Below are 22,705 nucleotides of genomic sequence, written 5' to 3'. Positions count from 1 at the left end.
GGTACGGAATTTGCTTTTTTGGCCATTTTTGCAAAATTACTTGAAATCCTTATCATAACCCGCTTACAGCCACTGAGTTAGAAGTACTGACATGAAAATTAAACAAGTCAATCATCTGTGGAACGGGCAGGGCTCGAAAAACTCCAGCCAATCATTTGGATTGCCACCTCGTTGCATTGGACAGTAAGTACGTCAATCAAACGGTCGTACTGCACTCCCCCTCCCCCGCGCCCCGCGCGCGACCCCTTCGTGCAGTACTCGTGACCCAGAGCTCGTGACCCAGAGCAAGCTCCTGTTTGTTGTTATCCTGCGGTAGCTACTGGAACTAGTTAATCCACATTTGGACCTAGCAGTAGAAGACAATTTCCATGGCAGACAAGACGCCACCATCCCCACCACCACCACCACCACCACCAGCAAAGAGAAGGAAAACTCTTTTTCAGAGAGTAATTGATAATAAAAACGCTGAAAGAGAAAAACTGAAATCAAGAATAATCCTAGGCGCTGCTTTCGAACGTTGGCGGCAACTGAAGGACGAGAAGGGTCTAAAAACCGATGCTTGTGTGGCGGTTGACATAGTTTCAAAGTTTATACCGTTTATACTCGGTAATACCGGTGTTGAGACGAGTGTATTACTCGTTGTGAAAATGTCCACACCGCAGCAACCCTAGTGAAAACCAGGACTTCCAATACAATTATATGAAACAAACATACATTTTCTAAAAATAGTAATGATTTATGTGACCGTTTAATGTTTATAACATCTGGTGCAACCATAGCCGCGAGAACGTATTCTCAGCAGGGGGTGCTGGAAAAAAAAAACTCAGCCTGCACTAGACTCGCAACTCGTTACATTGATAAAAAAGATAAATAGCAGCGCAGCTCAATTACACCAGTGCATGCGCGCACAGTTGAAAATCGATCGTTGTGTTCACTTTCTTCACACCATGGTTCACATCCAGCTGCTCACAGAACAAGTTTAGCGCACCACCGCTACCCTCACACTTTTTCATATAACCTTTTTTCAGCACTAGGTCATATGAGCATTAAATAAATGCTGCGTCTCAACATGCCTTGGACAGCAGCGAGGATGACTCGCTTTGCCACGGGCCGAAACAGTTCGGAGCGACCACAGCCAGAGCGAACACAGCGGGGCAGAGGAGTGTCAGGAATAGTCTTTGGTGTACACATCAGTACGGCCTATTTGCACTACTGTTTAGTGGCAATGCAGTGTTTTATTCTATGCCTTTTTATTTTCGTATATTATTTCAATGAATACAATTTATTTATTCATAAAAACAAGATCTGGTCTTCAAATCTTTTTTCCAAATATAGGTCGTCTTACAATGGGGTTTGTGTTTATATTCGGACCAATACGGTACAGCGGGCGCTCACATGACGTTAAGCATTTCCTGGTGCATAATGTGACGCTTCAGAACCTAAAATCCCGTTTCTCCCCGTTGACACGACAACACATAACCGGCGTTTTCAGAAATCTCCACTTTGGCCGGAGTTTTTTAGAAATGATCGTTTTCTGTGATAAGACAGGGCCTCGGACAGGGGGTGTTGCAGCACCCCCAGCACCCCTACTTCCCGCAGTACTGGGTGCAACTTACAGCTGAATGTAGTGCCATGTTGTTAAACGAAAACCTACGCTAGCCTGGCTCGCTCTCGCGCATCTCTGTTCGCGCTCGTGCATGATTGCGCGTCCAGGTACTTGGAATGGGTGGAGTCAGAGTCAGCGTTGAAGGAGAGGGGGTAGGACCATTTGAGTTGTTTATTTTCAAAATCTGCTGGCGTTTCGCAAATCGCATACCCAACCTTTAATTTACACAGTAAAATATGCATTTTTAATAGTTAACAATGCCACTTTATTTGCCTGTGGCATATACAGTCATAATCCTTAAACTGGTAGTGTCGGGCAAAGGATTAGTTACATTAACTCTAATTTAAGCCTACAGAATATACATTCTAAATCTTCAGACGAGGAACCACAAGGGGCAACAGATGTTTCTCTAAGAGGCCATTTACATGAGGCGTCAGGGGTTCATGGGGATGCAGACATTAGTTTAACAAAGGAAGGCCAGGCAATATCAAGTGTTTAGCATTTGGCGCCATTGTTAATATATTTACCTTATATTCTAATATAATTGATAGTTAAAGTTAACCTTACATATATATTTATAATTATTATCTAAGTGAACTGAGAAATAGACTGATGTCATTGACCACAGAGGGATGGAACAAGGTCTGGAGCTCAAATCCTTCTCCTCGGTTTGAGGTTTGAGAAAAAATGTTGTGAGTAATTGTTCATGAATTTTGCTGTTTCTCTCTCTCTCTATTCCCTTAGTGCGGGGGTCACTAACAGGCGGACCGCGGTCCGGGTCCTGACCCAGACGCCGTCCAATACGGACCCGGACCTATAGTCAATAAATTATTCAAATATTTTTTAATTTTGACGTGGCGCTTCTATTTTGACCGGCGCAGCGTTTCTAGACATTCCGGTACTGGTTTAGGGAATCAGGAAATCCCTTGACCAATGGCATTCGAGTTAAGCCATCCCACGTGATGCTACTCAGCCAATCGAATCCGTGCATTCCCGGCACAGGCTGCCTGGCTCACAGACAGTGAGACAGAGAGCGTTCATGTGAGAGATGACAGAGAGAAGTGCGAGAATAACAGAGAAAGAAGTCAGATAAGAGTGAGTAATACAGCGGGAGAAGGCAGATAAGACAGCGGGAGAAGAGTGAGAAAGACAGCGGGAGAAGAGTGAGTAATACAGCGGGAGAAGAGTGAGTAATTGTTGCGTGTGGCCATGACTCACTCACTCAGACATTCAATCACTGTGCTGTGCCTAAACCCCCATGTCTTTGCTTTCTCATCAGGCTGGCACTCAGGCTGACACACCTGCAGCAGATCTGAGGCCCCGTCCACACAAAGCCGAAACGGGCGAAACCGTTACGGTTTCGATCTATCCGGTTTCGAAGTATCTCCGTAAAGACGAAGCCAAGCGAAACCGGATAGATCTGTAGAAACGCTGTAGTAAACATTCCAGGCCCATAAGGGGCGCTGCTTCTGGTACACAAATCCAGAAGAAGAAGAGGCGAGCATGCGCATAAAGGCTGCCCCCCGAACCACTAACAACACAAACAAACAGCTCTTCTACGATGGCGAACTAGATTCTCAATAAATAATGGCTTAGCAACCCAACAAGGGACATGATATGCTGCAGAACGATTACAAGCTTGTAGTCCGCCATCATCTTTTTTGTTGTGATTTCTGAGACTCCGCGGGCTTAAGAGCCATTGGCTAGGAGGTCGAGGGGTGGGGCGATGATGTCATGGTTTGCGGTTTCAGTCGGTTTCAGGCGTCCACACGAAACCAAAACGAAACCGGATAGATTTGAAACCACCTCCGAGGGTGGTTTCAGAAGTTTGCGGTTTCGGTCAGCGGATTCGCCGGCTTCGTGTGGACGGAAGGCCGAACCGTACAAGACCTTTGCGGTTTCGCCATGAAATCGGCTTCGTGTGGACGGGGCCTGAGATCGCTACCGCCCAATTACCAGCCTGCTGTATGAAGCCAGCAAAGTCAGTTGCTTGGGACACAGACCCGGCAACACCTTTGTCCCACAGTGCGAGTTGTTAAATAGCCTTTTCTTTCAGTAATCTTTGATCTAGGCCTGGGGATGGCCGGCGGTCCTACTTTTCCGTTTAGTTCTTAGTTCATAATTTGGTTTTGTCAGGCAGGGAGGGGGGCCAGCCTCGACGTCCCTATAGGGGGTGGCCTGGTCCCCCCTCCATTTTGCTGAGTTTGTCCGGCATCCCCAGGTCCCTTTTGGTTTGCAGACTTCTTTATTTGGTAAAGTATTCATACACATAATGGGGGCTCGTCCGGGATTACATTATGTTACGGCCTCCAAACAACTGAATAAGATACCCAGTGGCTCGAATTGGAGACCCCAACATAAAGGAAGGACACCATGAAATAAGATGCTTTAACGGGTTTTATTAACCAAATGAAACCATAGCTGAAATGCAGTATGAATACTTTACCAAATAAAGAAGTCTGCAAACCAAAAGGGACCTGGGGATGCCGGACAAACTCAGCAAAATGGAGGGGGGACCAGGCCACCCCCTATAGGGACGTCGAGGCTGGCCCCCCTCCCTGCCTGACAAAACCAAATCATAAACTAAGAACTAAACGGAAAAGTAGGACCGCCGGCCATCCCCAGGCCTAGATCAAAGATTACTGAAAGAAAAGGTTATTTAACAACTCGCACTGTGGGACAAAGGTGTTGCCGGGTCTGTGCGCAACTCCCAATCGAGGGGGTGACTCTGTTCTTGGGCAATGATTTGGCTGGTGGTAAAATGCTCATTAATCCAGAGGTAATTGCTGTTCCTCTGCCAGGAAACTCTGACGAATTGGCATTGAAATTTCCCAAAGTATTTTCTGTCTGTGCCGTGACGCGGGCAATGGCCGAGCGTCAAAAACTGGAGGCTGAGGTGGAACTGTCCGACAGTTTTCTGGTTGACTGTTCAGTTTCCCCAACCGCCTCTCCAAAGGTCCCTGCCCGTTCCATTTTGCCTCAACTTGACTCAAAGGTTTGCATGTCACGTGAGCAGCTAGTTGCCGATCAAAAGCGGGACGCATCACTAGCTCCTCTCTTTGAATGTGTGATTTCAGGAGAGGCGTTAGATGATATGTCAACAGGGGTTTTCCTAAAAGGTAACGTGCTCATGCGTAGGTGGACACCTCCAAAGTTATGTGGCGATGATAGTTGGGGGGGTGGTTGAACAGATCGTTATTCCTCGAACGTATCGAAGTGAGATTTTGAAACTAGCACATGATAATCCACTTTCTGGTCACCTAGGAATTAATAAGACTTTTGATCGTGTCTTGCGGTACTTTTTCTGGCCAGGGCTAAAAGGTGACGTGCGTCACCATTGTAAAACTTGTCATGTTTGCCAGGTTGCTAAAACTCAAGCCATCCCTCCATATCCACTTTATCCAATTCCTGTTATTGGTGAGCCGTTCGAGCGTGTGCAAATTGACTGTGTGGGGCCTTTCAATCGCACCAAGAGTGGTAACAAGTACTTGTTAACTATAATGTGTACAGCGACACGCTTTCCAGAGGCCATTCCTTTGAGTTCTATTACAGCTCCAGCTGTTGTTAAAGCCTTGGTCAAGTTCTTCTCCGTGTTCGGCCTTCCCAAAATTGTACAGTCCGACCAGGGAACACATTTTATGTCGCGTGTTTTTGCACAAGTTATGAAACAGCTTAACATCACTCATTTGTATTTGAGCGCATCACCCAGAGAGTCAGGGAGCCATCGAGCGTTTCCATAGGACATTGAAGTCTATGTTGCGCACCTACTGCCTTGAGTCTGACAGGGACTGGGACGAGGGCGTCCATCTCCTCCTCTTTGCCGCTCGTGAGGTGGTACAGGAATCCCTCGGCTTTAGTCCCGCCGAGCTGGTGTTTGCACACACTGTGAGAGGGCCCCTAAGACTCTTGCAGGAGAAGTGGCTGGGGGATAGCAAACCTCAAAATCTGCTCGACTATGTGTCAAAGTTCCGTTTCAAACTTCACCGCGCTTGTGAATTGGCAAAACAAAACATGACCGTTGCACAGGGCAAAATGAAGAGATGGTTTGACAAGGGTGCAAGAAGCAGGAGTTTTCGTCCCGGTGATAAAGTGCTGGTTCTATTGCCTATTCCTGGCTCTTCTCTGCAGGCGCGTTATAGCGGCCCTTACCTAGTCAAAAAGAAGGTGGGCAATCGAGACTACATCATCGACACCCCTGAACGTCGACGGCGTAGTAGGCTGTGTCACATTAATATGTTGAAGCCTTACTTTGACAGGGAGTCTCAGTCTGTTTCCACCCCTTCTGATGGTCCAGAGGTCAGTGGGGCACCGGAGCTGTCCAGTGTGGGAATTGCTGATGGTGACAAGGTAACTCTGGCGCTGTCTAGCAACGCCAGTGTTCCTCCCCCTGAATCTCAGGATGACCAAGAGGATATTGTAGGGATATCCAGTGATGTAATTCATGGGCGACTAAAAAATTCAGAAATGCTTTCTAATCTTCATTGTTGTCTTCCAAATTTGGTTCAGTCTCAGCGTGAGGATGTGATCGGTCTAATTGGCTCTAATTTAACTCTTTTTTCAGATGTGCCGACTCGCACGCATGTGTTGCAGCATGACATTGATGTTGATAATTCTCCACCAATCAAACAACACGCCTATCGCGTTAACCCTGAGAAAAGGCTTCGTCTCCGAAAACAGGTGAACTACATGTTGGAAAATGGCATAGCTGTGCCTAGCACAAGTGCTTGGAGTTCACCTTGTCTTTTGGCTACAAAATCTGACGGCTCATCGTAAAGTGAACGGGGTCACAAAACCTGACTGCTATCCTCTGCCTAGAATAGATGATTGTGTTGATAATGTTGGCTGTGCCGAATATGTCACGAAACTCGACCTACTAAAGGGTGATTGGCAGGTGCCGTTAACGCCTAGGGCTCAAGTTATATCTGCCTTTGTGACCTCTGACGCTTTCCTAGAGTACACCGTAATGCCATTTGGAGTCCGAAACGCTCCAGCAACATTCCAGCGTTTAGTCAACACGGTTCTGTCGGGTTTATCGGGCTGCGAGGCTTATTTGGACGACATTGTTGTTTATTCCAAAACATGGGAGGAACACATTCAACAGCTTCGTGCAGTGTTTGGCAGATTGAGTGAGGCCAATCTCACTCTTAATCTTGCCAAATGTGAGTTCGGGCAGGCTACAGTGACATACCTCGGCAAAATTGTGGGTCGGGGTCAAGTTAAGCCTGTCCATTCTAAAGTAGAAGCAATCCTCTCGTTTCCTCCTCCTGTCACTCGCCGTGGTCTAATGCGGTATTTGGGAATGGCAGGATACTATAGAAGTTTCTGCAAGAACTTTTCTGCTATCGCAGCCCCATTAACCGACCTGTTGAGCCCAAAAGTACGGTACAAATGGTCTCCGAACTGTCAGCATTCTTTTGATGGCATAAAAGCATTGTTAACAAATGCTCCAGTTCTTGCTGCACCTGCGTTCGAGCGGCCATTCAAACTCGCTGTGGATGCGAGTGATGCGGGGGCTGGTGCGGTCCTACTTCAAGATGGGGATGATGGGATTGAGCATCCGGTCTCGTATTACTCGAAAAAATTCAATCGGCATCAACGTGTGTATTCCACAGTTGAGAAGGAAGCGCTTGCGCTTATTTTGGCCCTAAAGCATTTCGAGGTTTATGTAGGCTCTTCTAGGGAACCTACGATCATATATACCGATCATAACCCTCTTGTATTTCTGAACCAGATGCGGAACACAAACCGAAGGTTAATGAGGTGGTCAATATTCTTGCAGTATTTCAATGTGGAGGTCAGGTATGTCCGTGGAAAGGATAATGTCCTGGCCGACACATTGTCACGCTCTTTTTCTGATGAGTGAATGACCTCGCGTTGCACTCCCGGTATTCGCCATCATAGGGTGGGGGTGTTGCGTGTGGCCATGACTCACTCACTCAGACATTCAATCACTGTGCTGTGCCTAAACCCCCATGTCTTTGCTTTCTCATCAGGCTGGCACTCAGGCTGACACACCTGCAGCAGATCTGTGATCGCTACCGCCCAATTACCAGCCTGCTGTATGAAGCCAGCAAAGTCAGTTGCTTGGGACACAGACCCGGCAACACCTTTGTCCCACAGTGCGAGTTGTTAAATAGCCTTTTCTTTCTGTAATCTTTGATCTAGGCCTGGGGATGGCCGGCGGTCCTACTTTTCCGTTTAGTTCTTAGTTCATAATTTGGTTTTGTCAGGCAGGGAGGGGGGCCAGCCTCGACGTCCCTATAGGGGGTGGCCTGGTCCCCCCTCCATTTTGCTGAGTTTGTCCGGCATCCCCAGGTCCCTTTTGGTTTGCAGACTTCTTTATTTGGTAAAGTATTCATACTGCATTTCAGCTATGGTTTCATTTGGTTAATAAAACCCGTTAAAGCATCTTATTTCATGGTGTCCTTCCTTTATGTTGGGGTCTCCAATTCGAGCCACTGGGTATCTTATTCAGTTGTTTGGAGGCCGTAACAGTAATACAGCGGGAGAAGAGTGAGTAATACAGCTGGATAAGAGTGAGAAAGAAAGTGGGAGAAGAGTCAGTAATACAGCGGGAGAACAGTGAGAAAGACAGCGGCAGAACAGTGAGAAAATACAGCGCGACAGAAAAGAGACAGACAGTGAGCCGGAGACAGAAAAATAACTACACATGGCACTCTCTAAGAAGAGAAAAGTGGACAGGGAGAACAGCCTTCAACCCAGAATGGACAGACTCATTCATGTTCATTCTTTCCACTGGAAACACAAAACCAGGTTGTCTCATATGCTCAGAGACAGTGGCACTCATAAAAAGTGCCAACATGAAACGCGATATGAGACAAAGCACAACGGTTTTCAACAAATATACCCACTCAAGTCTGAACTGCGGTCACAGAAAATAAGCAGTCTCAGAGCCCAATATGAACAATCCAACCAGATCCTGACCCATTCATTCACTGCCCAACAACGTGCTAATGAATGTTCCCTCAGACAGAGTCACTTGGATTTTGGGTCAACACATTTACTGATGGAGGGGTTGTCAAGGAATGCATGAGTGCAGTAGCTGAAACCTTACTTGAGGGGAAACAGAAAGAAGAGCTTGGTGACAAAACAAAGCAAATACCCATGTCAGCATCATCAGCCACAAAGAAAAGTGAAATGTTAACCCAGGATGTGCTAGCCCAGCTGGATGAAGCCATTCATAAGGTGTGTAGGCTTAGCTGTAGATGAGTCCACTGATGTGTCTGACAATGCTCAGCTGTTAATTTATGTAAGGTTGTTCAACCAAGAAAAGAAAGAGTTCTGTGAAGATGTGTTAGGTGTACCTCCCCTTAAGACCAGTTCAAGAGGAGAGGACATCTACCTGGCCATTAGGTATTTAAACTCCTGGCAGGACAAGCTAGAGCTCAGTTCTCTCACTGAACAACAGAAAGTGGGGGAGTTGGATAAAAGAGGGAAAGAAAGAGAAGCTAAAACTGTTCAATTGTTAAGATGTGTTGTGTTATCTGTTTTTGAAATGGGTTGAAACTGTTAAAACATTCACAAAGGACCAGGGGAAACTCAAGCTATACTTTTTCAAAAGAAAAGTATATATTTTATCTATATTTTAAGGTTATTATTATATTTATTTTCACCATTTAGATTTTAAATGTAGCCCTTCTTTCCCTTGAAGAGATTAGTTTCAGTTGAGTCAGTGGAACCTCCTTTAATAATACATATCTTCAATATAATTCAGTATAATTGTATAAAAGTCACAATAAATATTGTCGAAATGTTATTGAATTGTTCTTCCTGTATTGATCTGAGTTGTTGATTACATGCAGACGTTGATACAACTACTAGGCTACTTCACTATATATCACACTGAATGATAACGCAAGTTAGACATTATGATGTTCCGGATCTTTGCTTGAGGAAATTTTCTCTAACTGGACCTATTTGAATTTTAGTTGAATACCCCTGGCTTAGTGGATCAAACCATGTGCATTATGTGGGGGTTCGGGGGGTAGAAAATGGATGGTTTGGTAGAGGAGATTGGGATGCATGATCTGATGATGGTTATATACGTTTGAACTTTTATCACATATTGACATTCAACATTTCGTCTAATATCTTTTCTATTATAAACAAATCATTTTCAAAACATTTAGGGGCCCCTACCAGGCTAGGGGCCGATAAATCATTCATGGTTTCCGCCTAACGACGCCTTTGTGAATAAGCCTAAATCTAAGAAGATTTTTACATTTTACCCTTTTAGATTGAAGTTTTTCGAGAAATGGTACGTTATGTAACATTGCAACTGGTCAATTGGTCACAAGTGCAACACGGTTTTTGTTCAGGATCATAGGCTACTCACTGTAGGCACAAATCTACCAAACAACTATGGGTTAATTTTTAGGATTTATCGTAACATGACTATCACTTATTCATTAGACAACAGTTATTAATATTTTGGTGTCAAGCAACGAAGTTGCGAGACAACCTATTGTTTTTGTATGAATTCCTATTATTATTTACCTACCATGGGAGTCTATGGCAGCCCATAGAACGCCTTGGTGAAAAGTTGTGAAATTTTGCACAGTGGTTTAGGACAGCCTCATTAGCCCAACAAGTCAATTTCACACCCTATGACGTCATTTTGCGCCATGATGGATTTTCAACAATCTTGGCCAACCAGCCGATTACGTCCATCCGGCAGAATAAGCTTATCGAGTCCCATTGCTGCATGCAGATATATTTTCTTTTTGTTCTTGTAGTTATTTATATTTTACTTTTGTTGAACTTTGATTTGAAAGTTGTTACACTTTCTGCACAGCGAGTTTGTTTTTTCTTTAGGAAAAAATCCCCACATTTATTACCAAAGGTCATGGCTTCTTTATTGCTATAATGACATAAACAAAAATAACGCATGACTCACATTTTCTGAATGTTTTACAAGTATGGCCTATACTTAAAAATGTGAGTCATGCGTTATTTTTGTTATAGCAGCCATTGAACTGGTTTTTAGTCGGTGATCGTTATATCTAACAAGTTGCTTCTTGTCCAGCTGCACAGATTGGAGACCATGATTTTACGATATCTGTATTATGTGATTCTTCTTTCAATGCTTGAGGATATGGTGGACTGTGTCCATGGGGCTCAGATGTTGAAACAAAGTTGTGTGCATTTCTCCTCATATCTGCTTTGCTATAACATGATCTCTTACCACAGATTTATTCTTTGCCTCCTTTTTCATCACTTAAAAAAGTGTCCTCTCAATAATGGTTCATTCTGAACCATTATTATTATTCACTACAACAGACCACCTAACAGTGTGTATTTAATTGAATTTAGGTTTGGCAAAGTGAAAGTGGTTGAATATTTTAGCAAACAGCATATTCCGGTTTTCATTTTCTTACAAATGATTTTGTGCTGTAAAACCCATGTTACTGTACTAACTTGTAATTCATTAAAAGTATTATTGTTGTAAACTTTCAACCTCCGCCCAATCCATACTTCCGCTCAATCAATTTCATAACAAAAGTACCTAAAACTCGCCCTCTTCAACACAAGATCCCTCACAATAAAAGCCTCATTCTCAACGAATTTATCACCGACAAGCGACCTGACCTCCTCTGTCTAAAATAAACTTGGCAAAAACCCCTGGACTACTTTGAACTCAACCAAACTACCCCTGTTGGATATTCTTACCCGGACAACCCACGCTCTGAGGGCAGAGGAGGGGGTATTGCTGATGTTTACCATCAAGACCTCCAACCCACCCCACTCTCCATCCCTGCTGCCCCATCATTTGAACACCTGGCTCTAAAACTTCCCGGCCCCAAACCTCTCATCATTTCAATCATTTACCGCCACCCCAAACCCAACCCATTTTCCTACCAGATCTCTTTGACTCATCACTGCACTATCTTCAATCGTGTCATCTGTTTTACTCCTCTGCGATTTCAACCACATTGACTCCCCGGAATGTAAAGACGCTATGGACTTCCTGGACCTACTGAACTGCTTTAGCTTCACCCAACACATCAACTTTCCCACCCACAACCGTGGGCACATCCTAGACCTGGTTTGCTCCACTGGCCTCCACATCCACAATGTCTCCAGCACCGACGTCTCCATCTCTGACCACCGGGCCTTCTCACTTGTTATTGACATTCCCGCCCCCGAACCCAAACAGGACCGCAAAATCACTTTCCACAATCTTAAATCCATCTGTCCAGTTTCTCTCTCCACCTTCATATCAAACACTCTCTCCGGCCTCACCTTTCCTGTGAATCCAGCCCCCATGGACCTCGTCAACATCTACAACAACACACCTCGTCTACCTCCCTCAACAAACTGGCCCCCCTGAAAACCAAAGCTGTCACGTTCACTCACTCTGCCCCCTGGTTCACCCCGGAACTTCACAAACACAAAAAACAACTTGGACAACTAGAACGACGATACTAGAAAACCAGTCTCACAGTACACGCCCTCGCCTACAAAGAGCACATGCACCTCTACAAATCAGCACTCAACAAAGCCCGTTCTGTCTTCTACTCTGGCATCACTCATTCTGGATCCTCCAACCCAAGCACTCTTTTCTCCTCCATAAATAAACTCCTCAAACCCCAGGATAACATCTCATCCTCATTCACCCACGGAGAAATGCAATAACTTCCTGCAATTGTTCCACTCCAAGATAGAAATCATCCACAACCAGCTCGCCACCTCCTCTGCCACAAGCCTTGAATCAGAACCTCCACTTCCTTCAACCCCAGACCACAGGCTTTCCATCTTCTCACCCATAACCACAGCAGACCTCTCAAAAATACCCGCCACCAGGAAATCTTCCACCTCCCCCCTGGACCCCATGCCTTCTGAACTCGTCAAAGCCTGTTTCACCTCTCTCGCCCCACTCATCACAGACCCCATCAACTCATCCCTAAACTCTGGAACCATTCCCCCACCTCTTAAGCTTGCTGCCGTCACCCCCCTCTTTAAAAAACCTGGCCTTGACTCCGACAACCCCAACAATTTCAGACCCATTTCCAACCTCACATTCCTCTCAAAATTACTGGAAATAGCCGTCGCAACACAACTCAAGCAATACCTCCTCTCCAATAACCTATACGAAACATTCCAATCCAGCTTCCGAACCCACCACAGTACTGAAACAGCCCTACTCAAAGTCACCAACGACCTCCTACTCTCCTCTGAATCCGGCTCCCGAAGCCATTCTCCTCCTCCTCGACCTTAGTGCTGCCTTTGACATCGTCAATCACTCCAACCTCCTCAGCCGTCTGCAATCCATTGGCGTCACTGACTCCGCCCTCACCTGGTTCACCTCCTACCTGTCTGAAAGATTCCAATACATCTCCATCAACAACCACAAATCCCACACCATCCCTGTCTCACATGGAGTCCCCCAAGGCTCAGTGCTTGGCCCCATCCTCTTCATCCTCTACATGCTCCCACTAGGTCACATCATCCGCCGCCATGGTCTTAAATTTCACTGTTACGCCGACGATACCCAACTATACATCACCACCACAGCCATTACTCCTGCCATCCTATCCACTCTCACCAACTGTCTCACAGACATCAAAACCTGGATCGACCACAACAACCTGGATGGAACAAAACCTGGATGGACCACAACCTCAAACTCAAAGGCAATCAAACTGAAATTATCATCTTCTGCCCAAATACCATGATCCCCACCTCCCAGAACTTCTCACTTTGCATCGATGGTCACTCTGTCACTCCCTCCCCCCTGGTCAGAAACCTTGGCATCATCATGGACCCCACGCTCTCCTTCAAGACACACACAGCGTCAGGAAAACATCCTTCTTCCACCTCCGCAACATCGCACGCCTTCATCCTCAGCTGCCGAAACAATTATCCACGCCTTCATCACTTGCAGACTCGACTATTGCAAGAGCATTCTGTATGGCCTCCCCGCCACTATTTTTCAAAAATTGCAATATGTACAAAACTCTGCCGCCCGACTGCTTACTAACTTCCCTCCAGAGAACACATAACTCCCATCCTCTGTCAACTTCATTGGCTTCCAATAAAACAACGCATCAATTTCAAGATTCTCCTCACCACCTACAAAGCGCTAAACAACTTTGCACACTCGGTTCGTACATAACAGATCTCCTCCATCGCCACTCGCCGCCTACGCTCCGCTGATGCCAACCTTCTCACCTCCATCACCAAGACCAAGTATCGCACCCTGGGGGACAGAGCCTTCGCCATCGCCGCCCCTACCCTCTGGAACTCCCTCCCTCTGGCCAACCGAAACTCTGATACACTTTGTTCATTCGAAAGTCAACTTAAAACCTATCTCTTCAGGACCACCTACAACATTTGACAAATCATCCTCCGCCATCTTCCACTCTCTCCCACTCTCTTAATGTGTTGCCTATTGTTGTGGTGCTTTTGTTTGATTGTCTGTACTGTCTATATGTATTCTTTTCTTATTTGTAAAGCGTCTTTGAGTATTTAGAAAAGCGCTATAAAAAAGGGATCAATTATTATTTATTTTTTTTGTAGTTCTTAAAGCGTTCCCGTTTGTCTTTTTGTCTTAGCTACATTAGCCTCTTAGCAAACCAGCTCGAAAACAAACGGCACAAACACAAACAAATGACACTGCATTGTATTGCACGCACAGCAAGACCGTGCAATGTATAAATTGGGGACAATGTAATCAAGTGTGTAAGAGAATTTTAAATCGACATCAAAATGACCAATGTGGTACAAATACACAGAAAGTGCATCTCCTTACGGGTGCAGTCATTTTTGTTTGTCGAGTCTTACTGTCAAACTCATTGAACTCGGTATACCCTTTGCAACTCGTGCAGGTGGTGTACGAGGCATCTTGAACACACCATAATACTGTTTTGTTTCGTAGGGGTATCGCTTTAGTCCAAAGGCGATACATTGAAAGGTATACCAGAAGTGGGTTGCCTACTGATAGACTTATTAATCAAGCCAACACAATCAGCAACATGTTAATATCCAAAGCACCATGTACAGAGTTATGGAATCACAAAAGTCACAAAACAGAGTCCGTTAAGTGTGTTACGTGAGTCCAGTCATGCAATCACAGACGGTATTCAGGGGCAAACATATTTTTAATTTTCCATTACAATCCCACAGTAGGCCTATAGACAGACTACTATATCCAAACATACTAAGGTATTCAAAGTGTTACTGATGTGATCCCTATTGTTATTGTCACGGTTAGGTATTATTTTTATTCGGAAGCGACCATATCTCAACCTCTAAAGTCTGTTGTGATAGATTTGGCTGTACAGTGAAAAATAAAGAAATCGTCAAAAATATTTTTATACAGAGCCATAGCTTTAAATGTTTGATATTCATGATCTAAGGGGTTGCCTGAATTAAAGTCGTTGAATTTGTATTGTGTAAAAAATGGTTTATATGGTTAAATGGAGTTATGGCAAATTCAGCATTAGCTAATTTTCAAACATTTTCCTACCAACCCCAAGTCAGCTTCAGATGGAACCAGAACAAGCCATGCACATAGAACCCATCCTCCAGAACACGTGTTTAAAAATGGTCGATAGCTTAGAAAATTAAGTCACAGCGCCAATTTGTTTAGTTTTTTCTAAATGCAAAGCAAAGCATCCTGGCGTCCTGCTTCACCCGTGCTCCATTTCCATCGCAAGTCCACATTAAAAGGAGGCAAGGTACATAGAGGACCCCTCTCTTATCATGTGTACATAGTTCTTCTGTCTCTCTGTATGTCTGAGTGTTCCTGTCTCTCTGTATGTCTGAGTGTACCTGTCTCTCTGTATGTCTGAGTGTACCTGTCCCTCTGTATGTCTGAGTGTACCTGTCTCTCTGTATGTCTGAGTGTACCTGTCTCTCTGTATGTCTGAGTGTACCTGTCCCTCTGTATGTCTGAGTGTACCTGTCTCTCTGTATGTCTGAGTGTACCTGTCTCTCTGTATGTCTGAGTGTACCTGTCTCTCTGTATGTCTGAGTGTACCTGTCTCTCTGTATGTCTGAGTGTGCCTGTCTCTCTGTATGTCTGAGTGTACCTGTCTCTCTGTATGTCTGAGTGTACCTGTCTCTCTGTATGTCTGAGTGTACCTGTCTCTCTGTATGTCTGAGTGTACCTGTCTCTCTGTATGTCTGAGTGTGCCTGTCTTCTATCTACTTTCGTTGAAGAAAACATACATGCAGATACGAGGTGCAGTGTGTATACGGGCATGCTGTTAAGATTCCCTGCATGACATATCCATGTAAATAAAAAGTAATAATAAATAGTATTCATGGAGTACCATCATACAGCAGGAAATCATACCATATACTGTGCACCAAAAACACCATGATGTCAGCCCAGAGCTCCAAAATCTGAATTCAGCAGATAAATGACATCGGCAACAAATGAATGTCTGTATCTGTTGGTTTTTAACTGCAGGGAATCTGAAATGTGACCTTCTCCACAAGCAGGTGCACCTGCCGCCAGAGGGGGCGCCAATATGCCAATTCCCCACACAATGTTATGCTGCTACATCATAGAAAACTGCTTCGCTGGGCAGATGTTTTTTTTTTTTTTTACTGCTTGTGGCGCCCCCAACGTGTCATGAAAGAATGGCGTCCTGCTTCACCCGTGCCTAGAACCCCCCCGATGAAGAGGATGACCATTGGCTGATAAAATAGATTTGCCTTTTTTGGACAATCGATTGTACAGGGCCTCGTTTCCCGATAACGATGGATCTTTGCTCGTACGATCATTCTCACGATGGATCTTGCGAACCATCGTGAATTTCTTTGGAGCGTTTTCCCGAAACTCCTATTAACATGAACGCGAGTTCACTGCACTCACGACGTTCGTAGGATTGTAACTGTCTACTGACACGGTGCTGAAATGGGCTCCATACTGAAGGAGATGCAGGAATATCGCAGGAAAAGGGGGTTAAAAAGCATTAAAATATCTCCCCATCAAGGCCAACAGCAGAGTAGCCTACGAAAAGAATAGACTGCAATAAATTGAATGCTAAAGATATTTAAAAACAATTGATTAGGCCTAGGCCGACATATGTATCAGTCCTAATCCTGAATGCACTGTGCGTACACTTTTTCACGGCATTTCCCCCCCTTCCATATTATAAAAAATCCAAAATAGGTTGTGTGACTGACAACTAGGTGCTGATTTCTGAAACATGCTTTGCGCAGCAAAGAGAGCCGACTTTATCTGATTCCGCATAAGGTTTCATTGATTGGCACGCAATCTCTAGTCTAGAATATTTGTAGACAGTAAAAATATAACGTTCCATTCATTCATTATCATTCAAACGCAGAGGCTAGGCGTTGACACACGGCTATTGCTGACCCCATTAGGAGAACTTGGTCTAGATCCTGCCCATATTGTTGGGCAGGATGATGTAGGCTATAGGTATTTTTACGCTGCCAAGCCATTTGGTCGCAGCTTGGCACGCCCGGCAATTTCACCTTCTTATCTCAAGTTTCCAGTGTAAAACCGAGGGGGTCAACCTCCGGTCTTCACGGCGCGGGCATTCTTGGTTCACTGGAGAAGGCGGGGCTGCGCACGGTGTCTAGACCTCTTCAGAATAATTGATATTATTGCATACTCCCGAATGTTTTCATTTTTTTATGAATGAAGGCACCTGCATGCAATAATGAGTTCACGTCTAAGTGTAAACTACAAACGCGATTTAGTATGGTCAGGGATGTACTGTCTAGACAGGGTCCAATAAAAAGTGAACTTCATCACAGCCTCACCGAAGCGCCTGCATGCAAACAATCGCAACAAAAAACGCCTGCCAAAATTATCCGACACCCGCTGGTCTCAGCATGATTCATGTCTACAGTAGCCTATGTCTTCTGTCATTGATCATTATGAGGACATTTTAACCACGATGGTTGAATTAAAATCAGAGGGAGACAGCAAGTGCAGCTCGAAAGCGACCTCCCACACAAGACCAATGGAATCATTAGATTTTATTATATGCCTTGTGACGTGGCGATTGACCGGTACATTTCGGCTGCGCATGTATTTTTGGAATTTTTAATTGCTGCAATAAACTATTGTGGCGACTCCTACGGGGGTCGCGCCGGGGATTCTGGGGATCCGAGATGCCGGTTGGGGAAAAGGGGTCTTTTTGTGTTGGGGTTAACGGGTTTGGGGTGTGTGGTCGGTAGGGTGTAGGCCTAGTTGTGTGTTGTTGAGTGTTTACTTGTTGTGTGTAGTGTTGCGGCAACCGTTGCCGGGAGTTGCATGTCTGTTGGTTGGGTGTGCGTTGCGCTGTGTGTTGTGTCGTGTTAAATAAAGGCAACAACTGAGTCATGTCATCTGTACATTTTTAAATATGTCTGTTTGTGTGCTAGGGGCGAAAGTCATCAGTTTATAGGATGTATAATAGAGGGGACAGGACACAGCCCTGTGGTGACCCTGTGGAGGACAGTATCTCCTCTGAGAGTAGGCCTACCCCATTTACCCTCACTCTGAGTTTCGTCCGTAAAAAAATCCAAAATCCACCCCACTAAACTGAAAGCTAAATTAAAAATTCTTAACAACTCATCAACTTAAATGTGTGGTTGAATAGTGTTCAAAGCTGCAAAGCAACAAATACAATTTTGGCATGTTTGTTGCTACCTTCACTCTGTGCTTCAGTATCAGATTAATCAGATTGTTGCATCCTCAAACCCTCACCTGGCCCTATAAGAAAATTGTAGTGGGTCCAAGAGATTCTCTGTTTTAATAAGGAGCACCCTTATTACCTACTTACTGTCAGTACAAATCTACAAAACAACTATGGGTTCATTTGCAGGACTTATCGTAACATGACTATCACTTATTCATTAGACAAGAGTAATTCATATTTTCTTTTTGTTCTTTTAGCTATTCATATTTTTCCTTTGTTGATCTTTCATTTGAAAGTTGTTACACTTTCTGCACAGCGAGTTTGTGGGATTTCTTTTGGAAGGGTCTGCAGCGACCTCTCTTGGTCACACTGGGAGTGTGCTATTTGCTCTGATATAATGGTCCTTCCTTTGTTTGGACATCAAAAAGGGCCCTGTGGGGCCACTATTTACTTCTGACTGTCCTTCAGAATTCAGCACGGCTGAACTCTGGAAAACATGCCTCCACTCATCGTAGAAGCACCTGAGCTCAAACTTCTACTCACAAATCTTTAGGGCAATTAGTGAAACAATAAATTATATGCATGAATCCTCTGAGATGTCAATGTTGACCGAAAAGCTTACAGTAATGTGTTCCATTATTTATAGAATGGAGTTGAATTATATTATTGTGATGTAATTATTATATTAAAAGTGTTTATTAATATTGAATATGTTGGCATGACTAAAAACAACAAATGAAGCAAGAAAGAAGCATTTTCCACCAATCATTTTAATTTAGCACCAAACAGATGTTTGAACATTCCTGGGTCAGGATAATGTTACGGTGAACACCCTGAGGTAAGGTTATCAGTAAGTTACAGATAGTTTTTTTGTAGACACCTGAATAATCACAGTATGGGTCATGAGTCATGAACATGTTAAAATGACACACTACCAGCTGCCTCTTGGGGAAACTATCAAAAAGATTCCTGAATCATTTTTTGGATAATGTCAACTTGTGTCAACAATTTCCTAATCACAATCATACCAAAATTCCTGTCTATACCTGGCTATAGGAGGTACCTGAGGGGAACAGCTTAGTACACATGTACTAGCACAGGAAGGAGGAACTATTCTAAACATGATATCAATAATTACTTTACACGGTCCAGACATTTGGAAGAAGAGTGCAGATTGAAAACTCATCTTTTCCGGCTGCATCTTGGCATATGAAAAATAATTCAGATAGAAAGCTCTCTATCACTTGTTTCTATAATGTAGCACTTAAAGCACCTTCCTTATTGAATGCCTTTTATGTACTTGCACTTGCACATATTCCTGCACTTTTTGGGTTTGTCTTCCATTCTGAAATGAAATTCCAGAAGCTTTGGACTAACGTGTCAGCTAAATAAATGTCATTTAAACAGTTTAGAAACTGTTTCAGGTTAGTTGGCCCATCACTAGTTTTGGTCAATCTTCAGGGCTTTTCTTTCGACGGAGACATCTACTGCACTATGGAATCCGCCATGTAACTATTTTGATGATTTCTTCATCATGCCTGAGGAAGCAAACAGACAGGGAATTAGTGCACGTACAAAAAACAAAGTTAACATCCATTGCAATTCCAACCATATTACATTACTACCACAAATAATATTGAATGCAAACTGATTTAGCACACTAATCTACCAAGGGGTAAAGCCAATAGACGTTCACTGTGGGGGGGTGAAGGTGACAGCCATCGTTGGATGCATAAGGGGTGATAGGGAGGAGGAGTACAGGAGCCTTGTGAGGGACTCTGTCATCGGGTGCCACACAAACCACCCGCAGTGCAACACCTCGAAAACCAAAGAGCTGGTCGTAGACTATGGGACGTCTAGACCACGTCCTGGACCAGTTCAGTCCAGTTCAGTTCTGTAGTTTAGAACGTAGCCTCCTATAAGTACCTCGGGCTGTGGCTGAACAACAAGCTCAACTGGGCAAGCAACACAGACCATCTGTACCGGGAAGCCCAAAGCAGACCGTACTTCCTGCGGAGGCTGCGATCATTCAACATCTGCAGGAAACACCTGTGGATGTTCTATCAGTCTGTGGTCGCCCGTGTTCTTTTCTACGCTGTGGTGTGCTGCGGGGGGCAGCATATCTAACGGACTCGTCAAGGCTGGACCAGCTGATAAGGCGGGCCGGCTCTGTGGTCGGCATGAAGCTGGACTCTGGTGACAGCGGCAGAGCGGAGAACATCCAACAAACTGCTGGCTATCCTGGGCAATGTCAGCCATCCTCTGCACACTGTCATCAGCAACCAGAGGAGCTCGGTCAGGGACAGGATGCTCCTCAACACCAACAGACTGAAGAACTGCTTTGTCCCCCGAGACATTAAACTGTCCAACACCTCACTGGGTGTTAGGCGGCGGCCAAGAAGGACAGAGTTACCTCGTGGTCAATTCCTTTCAAAAAGACTATTGTTGTGAACAGTGTTACCAATGCATTATTTATCTTTACTTTTTGTAAATTATTATTATTGAATACATTGGTAGTCATGGCGGGGCCCTATTGTTGTTAAGACGGCCGCCTTAACAACACAGTGCTGGGGGAAACACTGCATGACACTATATCAAACCCAACGTGGCTGTTTGATGCAATGTTTCTTGCACTGTTTAAGCGTTCCCGCATGTAAGTATTGTCTTGTGTACTATTCCTCTTGTATATTGTTTCCCTGCATATATATTTTTTTCACATTTATATTTGTTTTTCTTTACTGTTACTCTATTTGTTACATGGTGTTTGCTGATGCTGGAAGTGCAATTTAATTAATAAAGATTAATCAAGTTCCTGTCTGTCTGTCTGTCTGTCTGTCTGTCTGTCTGTCTGTCTGTCTGTCTGTCTGTCTGTCTGTCTGTCTGTCTGTCTCTCTGTCTCTCTGTCTGTGTCTCTGTCTGTCTGTCTGTCTGTCTGTCTGTCTGTCTGTCTGTCTGTCTGTCTGTCTGTCTGTCTGTCTGTCGTAAGTACGTTACCTGCAATAACAGACGAGTCTCGACCGGTAGGTCCTCCATGTCTTTCAGACCTCTCAGCAGGTCCTGAGCTGTGGCCTTTCCTGGTAGTCTTCGGCGCTTCCACAGGACCAACATCTTCTGCTTCTGCATGGCCACAGATCTATGTTCTGCCTTGATGGTGTCTAGATCTTTGGTCTTCAGCCCCAGGTGGATGGCCACCTGCTCCCACTCCTGTCCCAGCGTTTCGGCCACCTTCAGGAGCTCCAATTCAGTCAGATTCTGCCCTGCGGAGCGGGTTTCAGTGTTGCTGCCTGGAAAAAAGACAAAGACAATCCACACACACAGGCAGTTCAAGTTCCACCTATCGAGATGATGGACCACTCAAGGAATATACTTTCTTAATTTTGTCCTGAGACCAATCGTCTCTTTCAAAAGATGTCACCCGCTCACCTGACCCATCCACCGTGCAATGTTTCTTATTGGTCACTTCTTCTTCTGATTCACTTCTATTTCTTTTCCGGCCCTTATTTCCTGAAAATAGGGCCGGATGTTAATGGGTTTGAGGGGTAAAGTTGAGGCTACAAACCTGTAAGAAGCCTTTAAAAGGTATCCAGTCAAATCAGCATTTTTTTGAAGAACATACAGTACGTCATATGCTCTTCAGGGAGCAAAGGAACACAGCATCACTACGAAAAACACTAACCTCTCGTTCGTTTAATTGGCTTTACTACCGTCTTGTTTTCCCCATGTCCTAGGATAAGAAAACGGATTGTCAGTCTTTCGATGAAAACCATGCCCAAAATCTTTCCAAGCATGAAGTTGTATTCCACACAAAGTGCAATCCCGAGTGGATGATAATGAATCAGTGGATCCCAGTGGACTAAAGGACAAAGAAGCTCCCCTCTTGTCAAAACAAAGCTGGTACCGACCGTTTCTATAAAAAGTACATTCATGGAAACAACTCACCCACACCAGCAGGAGAAGAGATCAGACCCAGGGTTGAGGATAAGTGCTTGTCCCTCTTCTTCATACGATCGATCATTATCTGACTTGCTCTCTCCCCTTTCTGGATCACCATGTCGATCAGACACCGTGCTTGGTCTGCTCTGGTCTTGTGGTTCTCCATCACAGTGTCCTTTTCCTCAGTACTGAACACCTTCCGCTCATAAAGGTAATCCAGGAGACGTTTGATAACTGGGTTTGAAACTCTCTCCGCAAATTCAGAACGGATCCTCTTAAGCTCCCCTGGAAGAGAAATAAAAAATCAATATAAAATGACAATGTGCAAACATGGTAGTTCAACACATAGTTCTGAATTGTTGACGTCAGAATTAAGGAGACTCTTCTTAACCTCCGTTAATATTAAACCGTTTGTCGTACCACCTTGTCCCCCACAACATCTCATCAATAAGATGTTTGTTTGATAGACTTATCTCAAAATATGTTACATTAAGTCCACTGTTCCTGTTCCATAATAATAAGCAGTTTCTCGTCATTGTGT

The 22,705-nt window shown here is 44.5% G+C and overlaps 2 protein-coding genes across 3 annotated transcripts in view; one reads left to right on the top strand and one right to left on the bottom strand.

The window, feature by feature from the left end:
• Window positions 1-22,705, bottom strand: part of LOC132475106 (uncharacterized) — a 444,510-nt gene that overhangs the window by 392,454 nt on the left and 29,351 nt on the right. The window contains exon 3 of the mRNA XM_060076081.1: window positions 22,171-22,449. Coding sequence (XP_059932064.1) covers window positions 22,171-22,449 — 279 coding nt within the window. The remainder of the gene's footprint in view (window positions 1-22,170; window positions 22,450-22,705) is intronic.
• On the top strand, window positions 1,839-8,016 carry LOC132474386 (uncharacterized). Of its 2 annotated transcripts, none has more exons than XR_009529649.1 (2): window positions 1,839-2,792; window positions 7,600-8,016. XR_009529649.1 is itself a non-coding variant. In XM_060075045.1 (2 exons), exons 1-2 carry the CDS (start codon window positions 5,360-5,362, stop codon window positions 7,636-7,638), a joined length of 963 nt encoding a protein of 320 aa, XP_059931028.1. In that variant the 5' UTR covers window positions 3,908-5,359; the 3' UTR covers window positions 7,639-8,016. The 2 variants fall into 2 exon arrangements, 1 of the variants encoding a protein (XP_059931028.1); XM_060075045.1 differs by lacking the exon at window positions 1,839-2,792 and adding an exon at window positions 3,908-6,283.

This window comes from Gadus macrocephalus, chromosome 16 (assembly GCF_031168955.1).
Source record: "Gadus macrocephalus chromosome 16, ASM3116895v1".
NCBI lineage: Eukaryota > Metazoa > Chordata > Actinopteri > Gadiformes > Gadidae > Gadus > Gadus macrocephalus.
The sequence above is the reverse complement of the archived record's forward strand: the minus strand, read 5'-3'. Positions and strand labels throughout refer to the sequence as shown.